The 18268-nt window shown below is 43.6% G+C and overlaps 1 protein-coding gene across 1 annotated transcript; it reads left to right on the top strand.

The window, feature by feature from the left end:
• The first annotated feature begins 2941 nt into the window (after positions 1-2941).
• LOC115387070 (amine sulfotransferase-like) lies at positions 2942-16873 on the top strand. The gene is made up of 7 exons (XM_030089611.1): positions 2942-3233; positions 11221-11371; positions 11469-11671; positions 11910-12036; positions 14021-14115; positions 15902-16073; positions 16222-16873. Exons 2-7 carry the CDS (start codon positions 11230-11232, stop codon positions 16329-16331), a joined length of 849 nt encoding a protein of 282 aa, XP_029945471.1. The 5' UTR covers positions 2942-3233; positions 11221-11229; the 3' UTR covers positions 16332-16873.
• Positions 16874-18268: the final 1395 nt, after the last annotated feature.

Raw genomic sequence — 18268 nt, 5'->3', positions numbered from 1 at the left:
TCAGTATGGGGTATGTTGGAAGCGCATATAGGCCTGTTGGTATTGTCCTGTATACTTGAAAGGCTTTATGTTCGACCTTTTCAATGCTTTTAGGTGGATTATTAATGTGTCAATATATGTTTTACTTAAGTAAAACACATTTGTTACTTAATTCTGTGTGATGTTTCCTGAAAATATAGAGGCTACATATTAAATATTTTGTTTTACTGGTCTTGTGGTCTAAACTGTGAAGTGTATGGTCAGGGTTTACAGATAGTTGCGTCCATCCCACCTTGTCCCTCCAAAACATGCCAGGTGTCCCACTTTTTATCTTTCTGGAGGTGGTCACCTTAATCCAGCACCACTTGGCTCCAGAATTCCCAGTTCTTCCTCTTCCTTGGTCTCAGGATTCACTCTCTAACTTATACTTCTGTTGTTCGTTGTAAATATTTGCTGCACTGCTGTAACATGACTATTTTGATATTTTATCACATTGATTATTACCTCCGCCAGGAGGTTATGTAATCATGTCGGTTTGTTGGTTTGTTGGTTGGTTTGTTAGCAAGATCCTGGAAAAAGTAATTGACGGATTGCAATGAAACTTTGTGGAAAGGTGGGTCTTGGGCTAACTTAGAATTGATTAAATTTTGGTCATGATCCGGATCACTGTCTGGATCCAGGATTTGTTTAAAGGATTCTTTATCATTGCGAGATAGGGAGTCTTTCACATGGTTGTTGGTGAATGATTTGAGCTGTGGCAGAGGTCTACACTCTCTGAGTGCCAATTTCTAGTTATTTTAGTTTTGCATAGTGATCTAAGATTGTGCATACTTGTAAATGCACACATGGTGATTAATTACACAGCTTATTTGATATTTCATTTGTTAAATTAATTGTTCAGAAAATAAGCCTTGGCCTATATTGTACTGTATATGTGTTTAAATCAAATGAATGGGTTGCTTATTGATAAAATATCTTAAAGGGGCTGTATCATGCAAAATTCACTTTTTATATGTTTTAACCTTGTTATATAGTTATGTACTCACCAAAAACACCCCCAAAGTGTTTTTTTCCTCCATGCCTGTGTGTTTAAGCTTTCCTAGTGTTTGTGCTGCTCAGAGAGGCAGCCCCTCCCGCACCCGTGAAAACGCTCTGTTTTCCCAAGTTGACGTCACACTGTGAAGATGGCTCCCCTCAGCCCCCCTCCCGCAGCCTCTCGGCAATCAGCGTTGCTGCTTTTTGTAACTCCGATTTCAAGGATAAACTTGACCATCGTCTGAAAGCAACAGTCAAGCAAGAGCAAGAGTCTGAAGGGTCTGAAGGGTCTGCGCTTGGTGAGTGTCTCACAGGTAAAGACGTTTTTGCGTGTGGAGAAGCTAGAGCTGAAGAGCTAAAGCTAGCTAGCGTATTTGTTTTGAAGCGCTGATTGGTTGAAGTAGCTGTCAGTCAAAGTCCACACGGGGAGAGGCGGGATTTTCAGTGAAACGGAGCGTTTTCTCTTACGGGTTTCAGAATTAGCCCCAGAAAATCTTTTATTTCACACAAAATTACTTTTCCTTAGTGCCAAAAATAAACTATTACCATGTTAATGCCATTTCTAGGGTTTGGACTAGCTAAAAAAGCATGATACAGCCCCTTTAAGCCTCAGTTGAATTAATTGTGCTTGTTGCAGTGTGTATGATTTCACTTTTTCAAATGTGGTTGTACGGCTAAATTCAAATCCTATCCCCACAAAGGAACAGTAACAAAAGAATGTGTTACATGTAAATCAATCAAACTTTATTTATACATCAATTCAACTGAAGACGGCTGGGGACGGCAGGGAAACACTCTCCAGTTTGGCTTCCAGGTCTTTGATGTAATCTGCCACCTCATCCAGAATACCTGTGGTGATTCAGAAGAAAGATTAATTCTGGTCTTTATACAATTTATTAAAATAATAGACCTAGACCCTGTTGAGACACCCACATATATACTTTCATATATGTATATATATATATATATATATATATATATATATATATATATATATGTATGTATATGAAAAATTAAATGTGTATGTAATCCGTTGTTTACAACAGATGGAGTTTCTTACTTGCAGGAGGCGGGTCACATAGTCATGGTCCAGTTTAGCCTCCTTCGCTGCAGTTTCTGTCTGTTTGCTTTCCAGTTCCTGGACAGACAGGTCCACAAACTGCTCTTTGGAGCAGCGGCCTTACATGGACTCTCTGGTAGGATGCAGTGTGAACTCATTCCAGCTGAAGAGACTTGGAACAGCATCCGTTTTAAGGCGGCTAACACTTAGCTCCTGGATGTAGCCGCCGGAGTGACATGTCAGCTGCAGACGTGCGCGCTCCCTTCATTTGGTACAACAAGCAGCCCGTGCTGTGCAACGTTTGCACTGCAAAAGCATGTCAAAGACCACGTGGAGGGGAACAAAGACATCCTGCAGTCCATAGAGCAGTCATTCTATGTGGACAACTGCCTCCAGAGCCTTTCGACACCTGAGTCCGCCAAGCTCCTCATATTCGTTTCATATTACAGGTTTATTTTGAACATGCAAAGAAGCATCTGAGGTGGTTTCAATGTGATTTTTTTTCTTTTTTTTTCAAATGTGTGTTGTTATCAGGACTGCTAAGATCAGAGCTTCAATCAGTCCATCACAGATGACTTCTCATCAGTGACTTTCATTACCGGCAACACATTCGGTTTTTAATCTTTATCCTTGAATATTTGGCACTTCCTCCATGTCTGTTCTCTCTTTAGCCTCCCTGTTAAGAGTCACTGAAACAAATGACTGCAAACAGCCCGGTGTTTCTCGAGGCCGGTTGTGAAGCAGAACTGGTACGACAGGTTTGGGCTCAGTGTGACGCTGTCAGTCATTCAGTTTGCTCAGGATGTTTTCAGAGTTTCAGGAAGAAGCCTCAGGATGAAAGAGTTCAACTTTGGACAGAAGGACACTGACTAGTTGGTTCTTATTGAACTATGGGGAGGAAGTCTCTGTCATTGGTCCTGATTCTGAACTACATGTCAAACTGCATTCCTGAGCTCATCAACATTTTCTCCTTCTGAAACAACAAGGAATTCAGTTGTGACACACAGTTCCTCTCGTGTAGGGGTGTGATTAATTGAAAAAAGAGAGGAGGAGCAGCTGTGTTGAGGTGGTCCAGGTGAGGCAGTCCAACCAGGAAACCAAGACGTGAAGGACCGAGTTCAGACTCCAAATGACAGGCAGCTGAGAGAAGAGGAAGCAGGTGAGTGTTTCTGCAACTGCTGTCTTAGAGTGTGTGTGTGTGTGTGTGTGTGTGTGTGTGTGTGTGTGTGTGTGTGTGTGTGTGAGAGTGAGAACACAATGGTTCTTAGAGCATGAACACACTGTGACTCCATCGCTATTGAAACGGGCAACAAAATACATGATTTTATGGAAATACAGAAATAGATAAAAACCCAAATTCTATGTTCCTCCAGATCACTGACAGAAAACAAATGATAGAAAATGTGGATGCTTGTGGCAACAAAACATCCACAGACTGATGACATTGACATGTTTGTAGTTAGTCATTTTGGGGAGTTCAAAGCCACTAACCTACATTTTTTTTAAAATTTATCATTCTAAACAGGGCAATTTGAAAAGGCAATGAAAACAGCCAAAGTGAAACCACTGCACTGCGACAGACACCATTTCACAAAGTACAGACCTGTTTCTCCCACAATTCTCCAAAATCCTTGTGAAAATATTTAATGACAGATTAGATAAATTCTTAGCTGCTCAGCCACCGTGGTGGGACGGTGGATGAGTGCTTAGCGCTCTTGCCTCCAGTGGTGGGGCAAGGGTCCTTGGGGGCTCCAAGCACAAAAATTAATCGGGCCCCCACCCCATCCGTGCACACCGAAAAAAACATTTTTTTTGCACACAATTTTTGGGACATTTGATATGTATTAGAGCTGGGCAATGATTAAATTCCTTAATCGCGAATAATTGTAATCCTGGAGTTAATCACGATTAAAATGGCTCATTTGAAGTCTGCCAAGGCCATTCAAAATGTGTGTGTGTTACGTAAAATAAATAATCAAGAATGAGTTTCTGTTTATTCAATTAGACAGGAATAGTCAGCAGGCATCACAGGTAACCAACAGGTAATTTGACACAGTTCCGTGTTCATGTGTCATCAACCAAGTCATAAACAGATGAAAAATGGAATTTTCTTATGAGCGCCCACTTCCTCAAACTTCATCATATCTCCGACTCTCAGACAGAGAAGGCAGGATAAATTTAGTCACGCCGAATTGTGCCTCATCCTTACGTTTATTAAGCCAGATTGTGTGTTGAAGGGAAATGTACTTTGTTTTGCGTGTTTTCAGCGCCTGAAGAAAGCCCCGCGGGAGAAACGGTGCACGGGCAAAACACGTACTTTAAAGGACCTATATCATGCAAAATCCACTTTTTTTAAGGTTTTTAGCATGCCCCAAAGTTGAATTCCTTTAAAAACCACCCCCAAAAGATTATTTGCCTTCTTCCACGTATGTCTGAGTAATCTCTTTCAGTCTGCTGCTCTCTACAGCAGCCCCTCCCTTCGGGTAGAAAACATCTTTGAAACTCTTCAAACCTAAGTACGTCACAAAAGTTGAACTCCTCCCCACCACTCTTCTCCCACCCCACCCCTGCAGACAACACGCCAACTGTCCTCTGACCAGCACGCAGCTGTTTCGCATTTTCCACTGAGGAGAACCCCCCCACTTCCCCGCAGGCCCTCGGCAATCAGCGTTGCCGCTTTTTGTATCTCCGATTACGGATATAAACTTTAACCATCGTCTGAAAGCAACAATCAAGCAAGAACAAGAGTCTGAAGGGTCTGCGCTTGGTGAATTTCTAACAGGAAAAGACATTTTCATGTGTCTTTGCGTGTAGAGAAGCTAGAGCTAAAGAGCTAAAGCTAACCCTTAGAGACGCTAACGTAGTTCCGATTGGTTCAATATGTTAGTTCAATATGGCAAATAATGAGGAATGGACTGTGTTTCACCGCTAAAAGCGCGAGTGTGTTTTTTTTGACGGTCAGCAGGAGCGTGGTGTGACTCCGGAACCAGGCAGCAGGAGATCTGCAGCTCACAGTCCTGAAGATCATCTAGAAAGAGAAACACAGACATCATCACATATTTACTGAATTTGTTTGACCACGACATGATTGACGCTAGCGTACTGGTTAGCAGCTGAGCTAACGGTAACATGTTCACTATAGAGCAATAAAACGTCTGATATTTACCTTCTTTCTCAAACACCGTCGCTGGTGAGACGAGGGTGGACGTTGCTAACAGCTTGATGATGATTTGATAGCTCGCCATGAAAAATAGAGAGCCAGAAACACTTTCTGGAAGTCCTCCATTGCTGTTGTGGTTAGTGTGTGAACATCTGCATCTACAGTGATGTACTGACGTTCTGCAATGACACAGTGACGTAGCTCCACCTCCGCCTCCGTGGCTCCCGAGGGGTGGAAAAGCAAAGCCGGTGTTCAGGAGGCCCGGGGCTGGCACCCTATTGGCCCAGGCCCCGATTTGGCCCGGGAGCCAGTGCAGTCGAAAAGGGGTAAGAGAAATCCTGATTCTACTGTTTGATGAGATGATCCTTCAGCTCCACCACTGAGATCCTATTCATAGAAACTGCAGTGGGTCCATCATGTCCAGCAGTACCATCAACAATAAGTGGTCCTGTCACCACCTTTCCCGATAATGTCTGGACTGCATAAGGCCCATTTTCTTGACTGTTGATGATGTTCCAGGACTCCATTGCCTGTGGAATGTCAGTCTCAATGAGGAGTCAATGTCTGCTTCAATTTCCTTCAGCTGGATACCACTGAGATAAGGCCACCATCTTAAACCAGTAGGGATGGGAATTGTTAAGAATTTAGTGATTCCGATTCCATTATCGATACTGCTTATCGATATGATTCCTTATTGATTTTCTTATCGATTCTCATTGAGTGAGAAATGAAATAATACAAATGGGTGTTTGCATTGGCTCTTTGATATCTTCATCCTGAACAGAAGAAAAAATATCCATGTCATGAAAACTTTGCAAGCATTGCAAGTAGTCCCGGTTTCATCTTTTCGTGTGAATTGCAGCCAAACTCTGGAGTACTTCTTCCTCGACAATATGTTAGAAAGCTCAAAACCAAATTAAAGCCGCGTGCGGCGATGGCACTCCCTGCTATTGCCGTTGACGTCTCGCGCTCGTTAAATTGACATTAACACCACACACTGCGGCCTCCAAAACATTACCACTGACTTAATTTGCTGTCAGTCAATCATGCACAAAATCACACGAATTTATGGAGTCATAATCTATCATGTCTGTCTGTGTGCTCCTGTAGGTAGCGCTGTAGCACCTATCACAGTCATTCATATATCAATGTAACCAGCATCATGCATTATATAAGTGATCAAAAAGTCAAGTCAGTCGGACAAAGTATGTGGGTGTAGGGAATTTTTATGTATATTTTGTTGGGGTCTTTGCGCCCCTGATGGAAATGAATTGGAATTGGTCAAAGATATGATAGACATTTTTGATCAGTGTCCTCTGCCAGAATTTCGTACAGAGTTTGAAGTGTGTATGTCAAAGTCAGGAGACTGAGGATGGGGGTAAGAGGAGGAGGAGGAGGAGGAGGGGGGGGGGGGGGGGGGGGGGGGGGGGGGGTGCAGTTCAGGCAGCCCAGAGTGGACTGGTGTGGCAGGAAAAGAAGGCATTTTTGAGGGCTTGTTATGTGGAGACTGAGCAACAGATCAAAAAAAGGTGGCTGATTATTGAAGGTCAATGTGTCTAGATGCAGCATGCTGAGTTTGGGGTCATTTGTTCCAAACACCGAGGAGTTCAGTTCATTTGAATAATTGGAAGCCAAACGACATTTCCACATAGACAATGAATGGATTTTAGAAAAGCCTCTATAGTCAAAACCATGGAGGCTACAGGAAAGAGCTGATTGACTTTTCTGATCAGGAGGCCACAAAGGAATTTTTTGTCAAATATGAAAAACATTGGTAAAAGTAATTTTTTAAAATTGCATTGTAATCTTTGCACACTCCCATAGGTGGCGCTGTAGCATCTATCACAGTCATTCATACATCAATATAATCAGCATCATGTTGTGTATAATTGATCAAAATTTCAAGACAGTCGGACAAAGTATGTGCTTGTAAGAAATTTTTATGTATTTTTCGGGGGGGTGGGGGGTGGGGGGTTGTTTGCGCCCCTGCTGGCCAATGGTTATAAATGCATCAAAATGGTAATATAATTTTTTGCTTGTCTTCAGGCATAGAATTTTACTGCACAGTTTGGTTATTGTGGAAGAATGTTAATGTTTTAGGTCTATGGTAGGGGGCGCTATAGAGTTGAGTTGTATTAAACTTTATAATGCATTACATGAGGACCATTATGGCACATAACTGACTGTAATCTGAGTGTTCTAGGACAATGCCTGAGCTCCTGAGGGGCTGTGCAAATAACAGGAAATGAAGGCGTTTTTCGACGGCGTGCTGTGAGGAGACCGAGCGACGTATCAAAAAAAGCTGGCTGATTATTGAAAGTCAACGTGTCTAGATGCAGTGTGCTGAGTTTGGGCTCATTTGAAAGAAAAGAACGAGTTCAGTTCATTTGAAAAATGAAAAGCGAAATGGCGGTGAATTTTGTATCAAAGATGGCCGCCTTCCTGTAGGTCCCACAGATTTTAGTGAAGAGAGTTTTCTGTTTGTCCCCTCATGCTCTGTCACTGGTGTGAATTTTGTGTTCCGACGTCAAAATTTGCCCACTCTGTGGGTCATAGGGGTCTGATTGTAGGTGGCGCTGTTGAGCCAGTGTTGATCTGTCACTGTAGAGGCATAAATTTTATTGAATTTTTCGCCGGGCCGTTCGCGTAGATACCAAAAAACGCCACATTCAGCTATGTTCAGGGGGTCAAAGATGTATTGTCTGGTCCAGCTCTGCAGCACTGTCACTCACACTGCCTCAGTGTGTCTGCTGTCACCTGACAGAGGTTGCCAGATCTGCCCCAAATATAACTTTAAAACCGTCCAGAAGAATTACAAAAAACAATATTAAGGCAAAAAGACGACACAGATTTTATTTTGAAATCACAGATTTTGTCTTTAGATTGATGAGGCAGGGCTCCTGAAGTGAGGAAAAAAAATAGCACCCAATAACTTCAGGCATTGTTGTCCAAATGTTCTCCTTTCTGCTGGTGTCTTTATAAAAAGGATGACTGGTGCCATAGAGTATTTTGTGCTCTTGTACCTCCAGGATCAATTAGAGATGCTTGGCTACAAGATGAACAGCAATTTACTGATAATTTAATGGAACGGTTTGAGAGACATAGAAATAAAAAGCAGATCATATGTGGTGACTTTAACATTAACTTAGGAAACAAGAATGATTATAAAGTAATGGATTTCTTAAGTGCAATGAATAGTATGGGACTTTTCCAACTAATACATAAACCAACAAGAATTACAGCCAAGAGTGCAACAATCATTGATAACATTTTTACTAATATTACTGGAGACATTGTGCTGAGTGGGATCCTACAGTCTGACATAAGTGACCATTTACCCATATTTGCTGTGTGCAGCTACAAGCATAAAATTAAGCAAAGCAAGAGTAAAATAATGTCAAGAAACAGATCGGTGAAAGCACTAAGAGCATTAAAGGAAGATCTTAAGAAACAAAACAGAAGACAGCTGTGGTGATAAATGTAGCAAACCCAAGTGATGGCAACATCAGGAAAAAGGAGCACGAGAAGCTGGAGAAGTACCGAGGGTTGAGGGAAGAGCTAGAGAGAGTGTGGGGCGTGAAGGCAACAGTGATACCAGTAGTGATTGGGACACTGGGAGCAGTAACCCCCAAGCTGGGAGGATGGCTCCAGCAGATACCAGATCCTGCGCAGAACCCTCAAGCTCCCAGGCCTCTGGTAGAGGACCCGAGCTTGAAGGAGACAGACACAATCCCTCCGGATGGTGAGAACACAGTTTCTGTATATATATATATGTATATATATGTATATGTATATATATATATATATATGTATATATACATATATATATATATATATATATATATATATATATATATATATATATATATATATATATGGGCCAAACGCGAGCTACTGGTTGACAGGGCAATCAGCCAAGACTGCAAGGCCCTCAGCACCAACCTCTGCACTGCCTGGATTGATTACAAGAAAGCCTATGACTCAATGCCACACATGTGGATACTGTAGTGCTTGAAACTGTACAACATCAACAGGACTATAAGGAGTTTCATTCAAAACTCAATGGGGCTGTGGAAGACAAGTCTAGAGGCCAACTCAAAGCCAGTGGTGAACCCCCTCAGCCAGATCATTACCAAGAGCGGCTCTGGATGCCGTTTCAAGAGCGGAACAACTGTCAGCCACCTCCTCTACATGGATGACATCAAACTGTATGCCAAGAATGAGCATGACATCGACTCCCTGATTCACCTCACCAGGATATACAGCAATGAAATTGGGATGTCATTTGGACTAGATAAGTGTGGACGAATGGTATCTAGAAGAGGGAAGGTGATCACAACTGAAGGAGTTGAATTACCTGAAGGGAACATAACAGATGTGCAGGACAGCTACAAGTACCTGGGGATCCCACAGGTAAATGGTAACCATGAGGAGGCAGCTCGAAAGTCAGCCACAGCCAAATACCTACAGAGAGTAAGACAAGTCCTGAAGAGCCAGCTGAATGGCAAAAATAAGATCCAGGCCATAAACACCTATGCCCTACCAGTAATCAGATACCCTGCTGGCATATATATATATATGGCTATATACATATATATTATATATATGGTTTGCATGCTTTGAATCTGTTCAGATTTGTTAGTAGATGTACTGATTAGACGTAGACATTTTAAGAAATGTTCATTAACTGAACTGGATGGATTCATTGTGGTTCTTCCCACTGCGCAATGTGACGTTGAAACAATGCAAAATTAACGTCATTTTTTGACCTCCAAATCAGGTCTGCTGTAGGTGCAGAATGAAAGTTTTTATTACATCTTTTTTGGACGTCATATGGAGGTCCGAATCTGACGTTGTGCCGCCCTCCAATGCAGAGTTGGTTTTAGTTAAACTGTACAGCAGCAAAAGTGCAGAAAATTATAAAATAAATTGACCACCCTCTAACCACTGGACTTGCAGTCTGAGGTTCAGGCATATTCTTTCAGTCATTTCAGAATTTCATTACAGACAGGTGAAACACGTGTTTTGAACTTACGACTTACTGTGTAGAGATCTTCAGCCTTACCTGTTGAGCTATTAGTTTACTGTATATTTAATCTGTAAATGGGAGGGTGACCACACGTTTGCAGAAAACTACTTATCCTGAAATATAGTGCAATACACATGAAACAAAGTGGTGGTTTTAAAGATGATTGTTTTGTTTTTCACCAAAGTTCACAATTTGCTGAAATTACGTACTAAATTTAACCGCTTGTGCGGCTCTTTTATTAGGCATAATTCTATCTTTACGAGACAATGAAAACAAACAGACACAAAGAAAAAGAAATACAAGGCGGGGTTAACATTCACATAAAGACTTTTTCAATGGTAAATTTATCAACGTTGTCTGGATGTTGAAATAACAACTGACATATTTCAGCTAAATTTTTACAAGTCATGATTTTAAAAATACTGACGACTACATATACATCTAAAAAATGTTGATATTTCAATGGTGAATCCACAGTGAGTTTACGACACAACTTCAACCATGTAATGTCAACGTTGTTTTGACATTGAATTAACGTTTTTCATCGACTGACATTTCAACTAAATTTCAATGTTTAAGGTCAGTTGAATGCCAGTTGGGTCATTATGACGTCAAAAAAAGGTCCCATAATGACGTCTGAATCTTGGATCTATTTTGTACGTTCTGCTGATGTCGAGATTTGGTCCTTCACAGATGTCCAGATCGGGTACAAATTAACATCAGGATTGCGTCGAAATAAAATAAGGTCCAATAGTGACGTCTGAATTGGACCTATTTTATACAGATCAGCTCAGAGCTGGTCAAGCTCCTCTGTGATCTCTGACGCCCCCTTCAGGGATCAGAGCTTGTTTTTACCACCATCATCACATTACAAGGAAAAGTTCAGAGTCCACCTGACTACTTCACATCTCCCGACTCCTCTTAAATCTAGTCATTTCTTTTCTGCCTCTGATACAGAGAGGCAACATGGAGAAGGTCACAGAGTTCCTCTGCTGCTATAAAAACTACAACTTCATTGCTGGTTTGACGACCGCAGAGCACATCGATTCCCTCCAGTCCTTTGAAGTTCGAGACAGTGACATCTTCCTTGTCACTTATCCGAAGTCAGGTTAGTGAGAAAATCAACACATTTTCTTAGTTTTGCGCACTCTGGACTGATGAGCTGCAGCATCTGGAGTGCTATCATTCATTCCCACCTGCAACAGGAACCATCTGGACTCAACAGATCATCATCTCCATCTGCGAGCTGGCTGGAGGACTGAATGAATATTCAAACAACAGGAAGCAGATGCCCTGGCTGGAGTACCCAGTGGGTCAAGATTTTTCCAACAGACTGTCTCCTCGACTCTTTACCAGCCACCTCACTCCGGCTCTTTTACCTCCAGGACTGAAGAAAAAGAAGGCAAAGGTCTGTTTTTTTAAAATCACATTAAGTCTTACCAGGATGAGAGAAATGTTACTTTGGTTCACGTCTGGCAGATCTTGGATGCGTCAACTCTGATGGATGTATTAATACTGTGCAAGTTAAAACAAAAAATCGAACGGAATTGCACTTAGTTTTGTATTTATTTTATCTGCCATACAGATTGTGAGGATATGATGCGACAGTGGCACAACTGTGAAACAGATTTGTGTTTTCTCGTCAGATCATCTATGTGATGCGGAATCCAAAAGACAGCTTTGTCTCCTATTATCACTTCAGCAGTGAATGTTCACACCTGGAGACTGCATCGAGCGTCGAGCATTTTTTCCAGCAGTACCTGAAGGGAAACGGTGAGAAATCTAATGTTCACTGATCCACAAGCAGTGTTGAGAAAGTTTTGCTCAATGTGGCATTTTTCCATTTAAGGTGTAACCTCCACACAGTTACATGTTCCATATGTACGGGGACTGAACCAATGGGGAGTTGACAAGAATATTCTTTAAGACACACAGGTAGCCCAAGTGCAGGTATAACAGCCCCTGGTTTCGTATGGTTTCACTGGCTCCATTGATGGAACGGTGTCTATTGCCCTGCTGAAGAAACACTGGATCCCTTCTACCACCTCCAGGTGCAGCCTCTATTCACCCGGGGTCGGGCCACCCAGAGAGAGGAGGTCCAGTCCATTGTCCACTTGTTAAGACATGTGCATGACTCTGAGTGACAGGAGTTGCATGCCTGCCCATGTCCACAGCTTTTCTGCTGGCTGGCATAGATGAGGGGAGTCCAGGTCCTCCTGTCTGTTGATATATGCTATATGCAAGGCATACATATATTTTCCGTCTTTACTCAGCTGCTCCTCCTGAGAGCAGACCGAGATGGATAGAGCAGGGCTGCCAGAGCCTGGCCCACAGCCTGTCCTCTGCTGATCATGAGCCACAGCCAGGCACTCGGAGAGCCCAGACCAGGGACCTAGCAGCATTTGGAACTGCCTCTGGTCCACCTCCTAGAAATCTGAGAGGAGGGACATCAGGAAGCATGTGGACCAGACCCCCACCTCATCATCAAAACGGGAAGAGGGGGGGCTCCCAAGCTGCCAAGCTCCCAATCAGACTCATTATTTAAAGCATAGCATGACTTGCTAATGATCTTCTGAAAGGACTGCTGCTCGTGCTCCCCTGTAATGGACTCCTGCTGCCATGCAGGGAAGGCATCGTCATCTGAGACCTCCAGACGGAACACATCTGTCTCCCTGTCCGACTCTGGGTCGGAGGGCGAGGTGAAGGGTCCAGGTACTCGAGGTTTGCCTGTTACTGCCTGCAGCTCGTATGGCATGGAATACTCCTCCCCAACTCTGGCTGAATTTGGGGGGCAAAGGGGGTCCCGATATGCTGCCTCTTTTTCTCACTTTTTATCCCCTCACCCCAACCGGAATAGCAGAGAGCTGCCACCTCTGAGCCTGGCTCTGAAGGTTTCTTCCTTTCAAAAGGTAGTTTTTTCTTTCCACAGTCACTTTTACTTGATCATGAAACTGTAGGGTTTTCTCTGTAAAAGAGCCTCGAAAGGACTTTGTTGTATTTGTCGCTATATAAATAAAACTGAATTGAATTGAAAGACCAAGAGAAGACCAAGACCGTAAGGAGCTAAGACCGAGTCAAGACCAAGATCTTGAATACTACAACACCATTTACATGGGTTATGTTCCACTGCCATGCTTGTAGAGGACAGCAGCCTAGACAGTGTGTAGATTTTGTTTGACTCTTTGCCCTCTGATGTCCAACAGAACTCCATAAAGTTGGGTCCAGATGATCTGTTTTGGGTGATCGTCTTCTGTAGGATTCTGAACAACCGTTTCAGAGAACAGTGTATCATCTGATAACAGTTGTTACAACAGTATGACTGCAAGTGAGAAATTACTGCTGTTATGGGATTTTATTCCCTAACATGATAGTAATCCTAAATGATATCAGACAGACTTCTTTTGTTTTGTGATGGTTGTAAACATCATTTAGTAGGAACTTGGTGTTCTGATCATAAATTTATTTTAGGATCATTTGGGGTGAACTGGGGTTAAACTTGTTTGTCCGATACTAGATTTATCTTGGACTTGTTTCAGATGTTCTCATTGAAGTATTGCGCATTGAGTTTGATTTTCTGTCCTCACTCAGAAGGGCGTCATGATATTTAGGTTGAATCATGTGTTGGAGAACTCCTTATTCTGAAGGGTTCTCTTGACCTTTGAGATAATTTTTTGAGGGCATGACGGACATGCTGGTTTAATGAATGCTATAACCTGACACTTTTTAACTAAGAGAAGAATGAAACTTTTTTTTTTAGTTTTAGCATCATCCTGGTTTGACCATGTCAGGGCCTGGCATTCCCTCAAAGACCAGTACAACATCCTCTTCCTCAGCTATGAGTACATGATTCTGGTGAGTTTTTCCATTTGTTCTTCTCATTTTGAATCACAATAAATTGATACTTTGCAACTGAAATTTTCCACAAACATGTCGAGAGATTCCTGCACATTGCACAACATTTGAGAGTTTGTGATCATGTTTTATAAATCTGAGACCTGTCCACAGGCCACAATGATTGTTTTTTTTTTTTTTTTAAATTGGATATCAAGAAGAAGATATCAAAAGCCCCCATGAGAAAAGTTAAACCAAGGACCATAACATCGCCTGGGATGGTGCAGCTGGGGCTCCAACCTGGAGTCAGGAGCCTGAGCTTGTGAGGGAGGTGGAGAGGTACTGGCTAAATATAGTCAGGCTCCATACACAGCTCTGAAACCCAATCTCTCGAGAAGGACTGGACTCTCCACTTTGAGCTCAGCCCTCATCTGTTGGAGTTCGCCCCAGTGAACCAGAGGGTTCCGTTCCTGCGCCGTTGGGTCGGGGACAGGTTACAGGCTGAACGGCAGTGCAGAGGACCCGGCTTTCTTGGAGTCCCTGGGAGGGGTGCTGGACAGTGCTCCACCTGGGGACTCCATGGTTCTACTGGGGGTCTTCAACGCCCACGTGGGCAGCGACAGTGAGACCTGGAGGGGGGTGACTGGGACGCTTGGCCTGCTTGATCTGAACCTGAGTGGTGTTTTGTTATCGGACTTCTGTGCTATCCAGTCTCTGTATGACCAAAGCAGGAGTCTGGTCCGCATTGCCAGCGGTAAGTTGAACTTGTTCCTCGTGCATGTTGGACTCTGGCAGGGCTGCCCTTTGTCACCGGTTCTGTTCATAATTTTTATGGACAGAATGTCCAGGTGCAGCCAGGAGCCGGAAGGGGTCCAGTTTGGGGACCACAGGATTTCCTCTGTGCTTTTTGCAGATGATGTTGTCCTTTTGGAATAATTAAACCTGGACCTACAGCATGCATTGGGGTAGTTTTCAGCCAAGTGTGAAGTGATAGGGATGAGGACCAGCACCTCCAAATCTGAGGCTATAGTCCTTGACCCAAAGACGGTGGTCTGCCCTCTGCATACCGACAGAGAGACCCTGCCCTGATTGGAGGAGTTCAAGTATCTTGGGGTTTTGTTTACGAGTGGGGGACGGATGGAGGTGAGATTGACCGGCAGATCAGTGCAGCAGCTGCAGTGATGCAGTCGTTGTGTTGGTCCATCTTGGTAAAGAGGGATCTGAGCCGAAAGTCAAAGCTCAATTTACCAGTCAGTCTATGTTCCTATCCTCACTTGTGGTCATGACCTTTGGGTCATGGCTGAATGGACAAACTCCTGGATTCAAGTGGCTGAAACGAGCTTCCTCCGTAGGGGGGCTGGACGCTCCCTTAGAGACAGGGAGAGGAGCTCAGTCACCAGGGAGGAGCTCTGAGTAGAGTCGCTACTCCTCCAAGTTGAGGGGAACCAGCTGAGGTGGCTCGGGCTTCTGTTTAGGATGCCTCCCTGGGGAGGTGTTCCGGGCATGTCCCATTACGAGGAGACCCCGGGGAAGACCCAGGACACGCTGGAGATACTATGTCTCTCGGCTGGCCTGGGAATGCCTCGGGATCCTCCAGGAAGAGCTGGAAGAAGTGTCTGGGGACAGGAAAATATTGTCATCTCTGTTTGGACTGCTGCCCCTATGACCCAGTCCCGGATAAGCAGTTGAAGATGGATGGATAGATGCCAATAAAAATGGAGCTTGTAAAATAAGTGTAGATGGTGAAGAATGAGTATGTTTGTCTGTGTCAGTTTATTATTCATTAGTTTCTTTGCTTCTCTTGTAGGACCTGAAAGGAGCAGTGAAAAAGGTCTGCAGCTTCTTGGGGAAAAACCTGAGTGAAGCTGCCGTCGAGCAAGTTGTTGAAAAGGCTACGTTCAAGAACATGAAGAAAGACCCAAAGGCAAACCATGAGCTTTTCCCACAAGTACAGGGTCAAGGAACCTTCATGCGCAAAGGTGACGTGACTGCTTTTATCTTCGTTCCTGAGATGAAATCCAGATTTCACTGCAGATCCTGAACAGCGTCTGAACTTTTCATGTGGTCGTGGATGTAGCCTGAAGTTCTGATGGTCAATGATTGGGTCTGATTTTCTCTTCCTGGCAGGTCAAATCGGTGACTGGAAGAACTTGCTCACTGCTGAACAGAGCCAAGAGGTGGATCAACTCCTTCATGAGAAACTGGGTGACTTGTCTCTGAAGTTCATCTGGGAATAAAGAGTCGCCACAGCAGCTTTAAGGGACGATGTCTGACTGAAGTCATGTCTCTGTGATGTTCACTCACTTTGGCACCAATCTGGCTTTCTGAGATTTGGCTCTTCTTTTAGTTTTGTAGTTGCAGCAAACAAGATTTGATCATGGCTATTTTTAAGGGAAAATGGAAAACGTGTGCTTGCTTTTTGGGTGGTGGAGCTACTAAAGAGGAGAGATGGTTAACTGAAAGTAAATGACAGAAACAAGCGGCTGTGACTGTGACAGGTGGTACAGTGGGTCATCTCTCCATCAGGAGGTGACAGGTTTGATCCCTACTTCCCTCTGCCCACATGTCAACTGCTGACAGTGCTAAAGCTAAACCAGTGTGATAGAAGTAAATGCTCAAGATCATGTTAGAAGATGCATGCTTTAAAATTTGTGACCCTTTAAATTCAAAATCCAAAAATTGTTGGCTTTCATACGACAAATGTGTAGAAGATGAGACATTTAATTACATCTTTATGTCCAGCAGGAAAACACAAGTTAATAAAGATGCTGTGAACAAATTTCAGCCTGGTGCTCGGTTTTTTAGTGTCTGGATGTGGAGGTGAATAAGACTGGACCTTCAGTGACAAATGGGGAATTACCTCCAACAGAATCACATTCAGAAATACATCAATCTAAAAGCGTTTTCCCGGGCGGCCTGTTTGATCCAGACCAGTGTGCACTTTAGAGACTTTCTGGGAAAGTCTGCATTGTTTGGTCGTATGTTGTGGGAGTTCCTTTAATTACCTCCTCCAGGAGGTTATATAATCACGTCGGTTTGTTGGTTTGTTGGTTGGTTGATTGGTTGGTTGGTTAGCAACATTACGGAAAAAGTAAAGGACGGATTGTAATGAAACTTTGTGGAAAGGTGGGTCTTGGGCTAACTGGGAATCCATTAAATTATGGTGATGATCCCAAACACTGTCTGGATCCAGGAATTTTTTTAAGGATTCTTTGTCATTGAGAGATAGGGCAGTCTTTCACATAGTTGGGCAGGCCCTCCGACAGGGGGGGGACAAACGCCTGGTTCACAGGACGCGCCGCGCGTGGAGGCAGAAGCGCCGAGCACCGAGTTTCAGATCGGCGCCCCTGTTAACCTATCTGACGGTTCATACAGGAGGCTTGGGGGATCGCTGCGCGCGTGGACCGCGGCCGCTCTGCTCCTCTCTATTTTCTCCGCGAGCCGCACGCCGTGCACTGCCAGCTGTAAAGCTGGACAGAGCACGTCGCACCAGACAGGAAGTCGGGAATGGAAAATACGAGAGAATCCGGTCAATTTTCAAATTAAAATGAAGTAACATAAATTGTGTTGCTTTTCGGTTTTCCTTTTCAGATAAACACACACACAGGAGAGGGGGCGCGAGGGCGAGAGAGAGAGGCACCACACGCCGCAGTGCACCACTCCGTTACACCCCCGATCACAATGTTGTTTTATTATATATGGTGTTCTTATTGTTGTTGGTGACTTATTGGAGCTGTGGCGGAGGTCTGCGCTCTCTGAGTGCCAAATTCTAGTTTTGGAATGGACTGCTTCTGACAAAGAAGGAACACTGGCTTGTTTTTTACCTCCACAAAAGCAAATCCTCCCTCCCATGACTGTTGAAATGTCTTGTGTTCATCACATAACTTCGATTAGTCTTCTTTTGAATCTTTTGTTTTTGGTGGTGAGCAAACAGCCTGTTGGCACATTACCACCGCCAACTGGTAGAGTCCCACAATTGCAACACCTACCTGCCTGTTGTCAGAAGGTCAAACATATTGCTCTCGGGTGTCAGCATATCAGAAACTTCATTAAAATTCTACTTATTAAAAGTAGAATTTTTTTACTGCTTATAGTCAGCCGTGGGCCGCACCATTACAGCATGCAGGCTGCATGCAGGCTGCGGCCACAGGCTGAGTAGTGCAGATTTAGAGGA

This window comes from Salarias fasciatus, chromosome 4, assembly GCF_902148845.1.
Source record: "Salarias fasciatus chromosome 4, fSalaFa1.1, whole genome shotgun sequence".
Taxonomy (NCBI): Eukaryota; Metazoa; Chordata; class Actinopteri; order Blenniiformes; family Blenniidae; genus Salarias; species Salarias fasciatus.
This window is presented reverse-complemented; position numbering and strand designations above follow the sequence as displayed.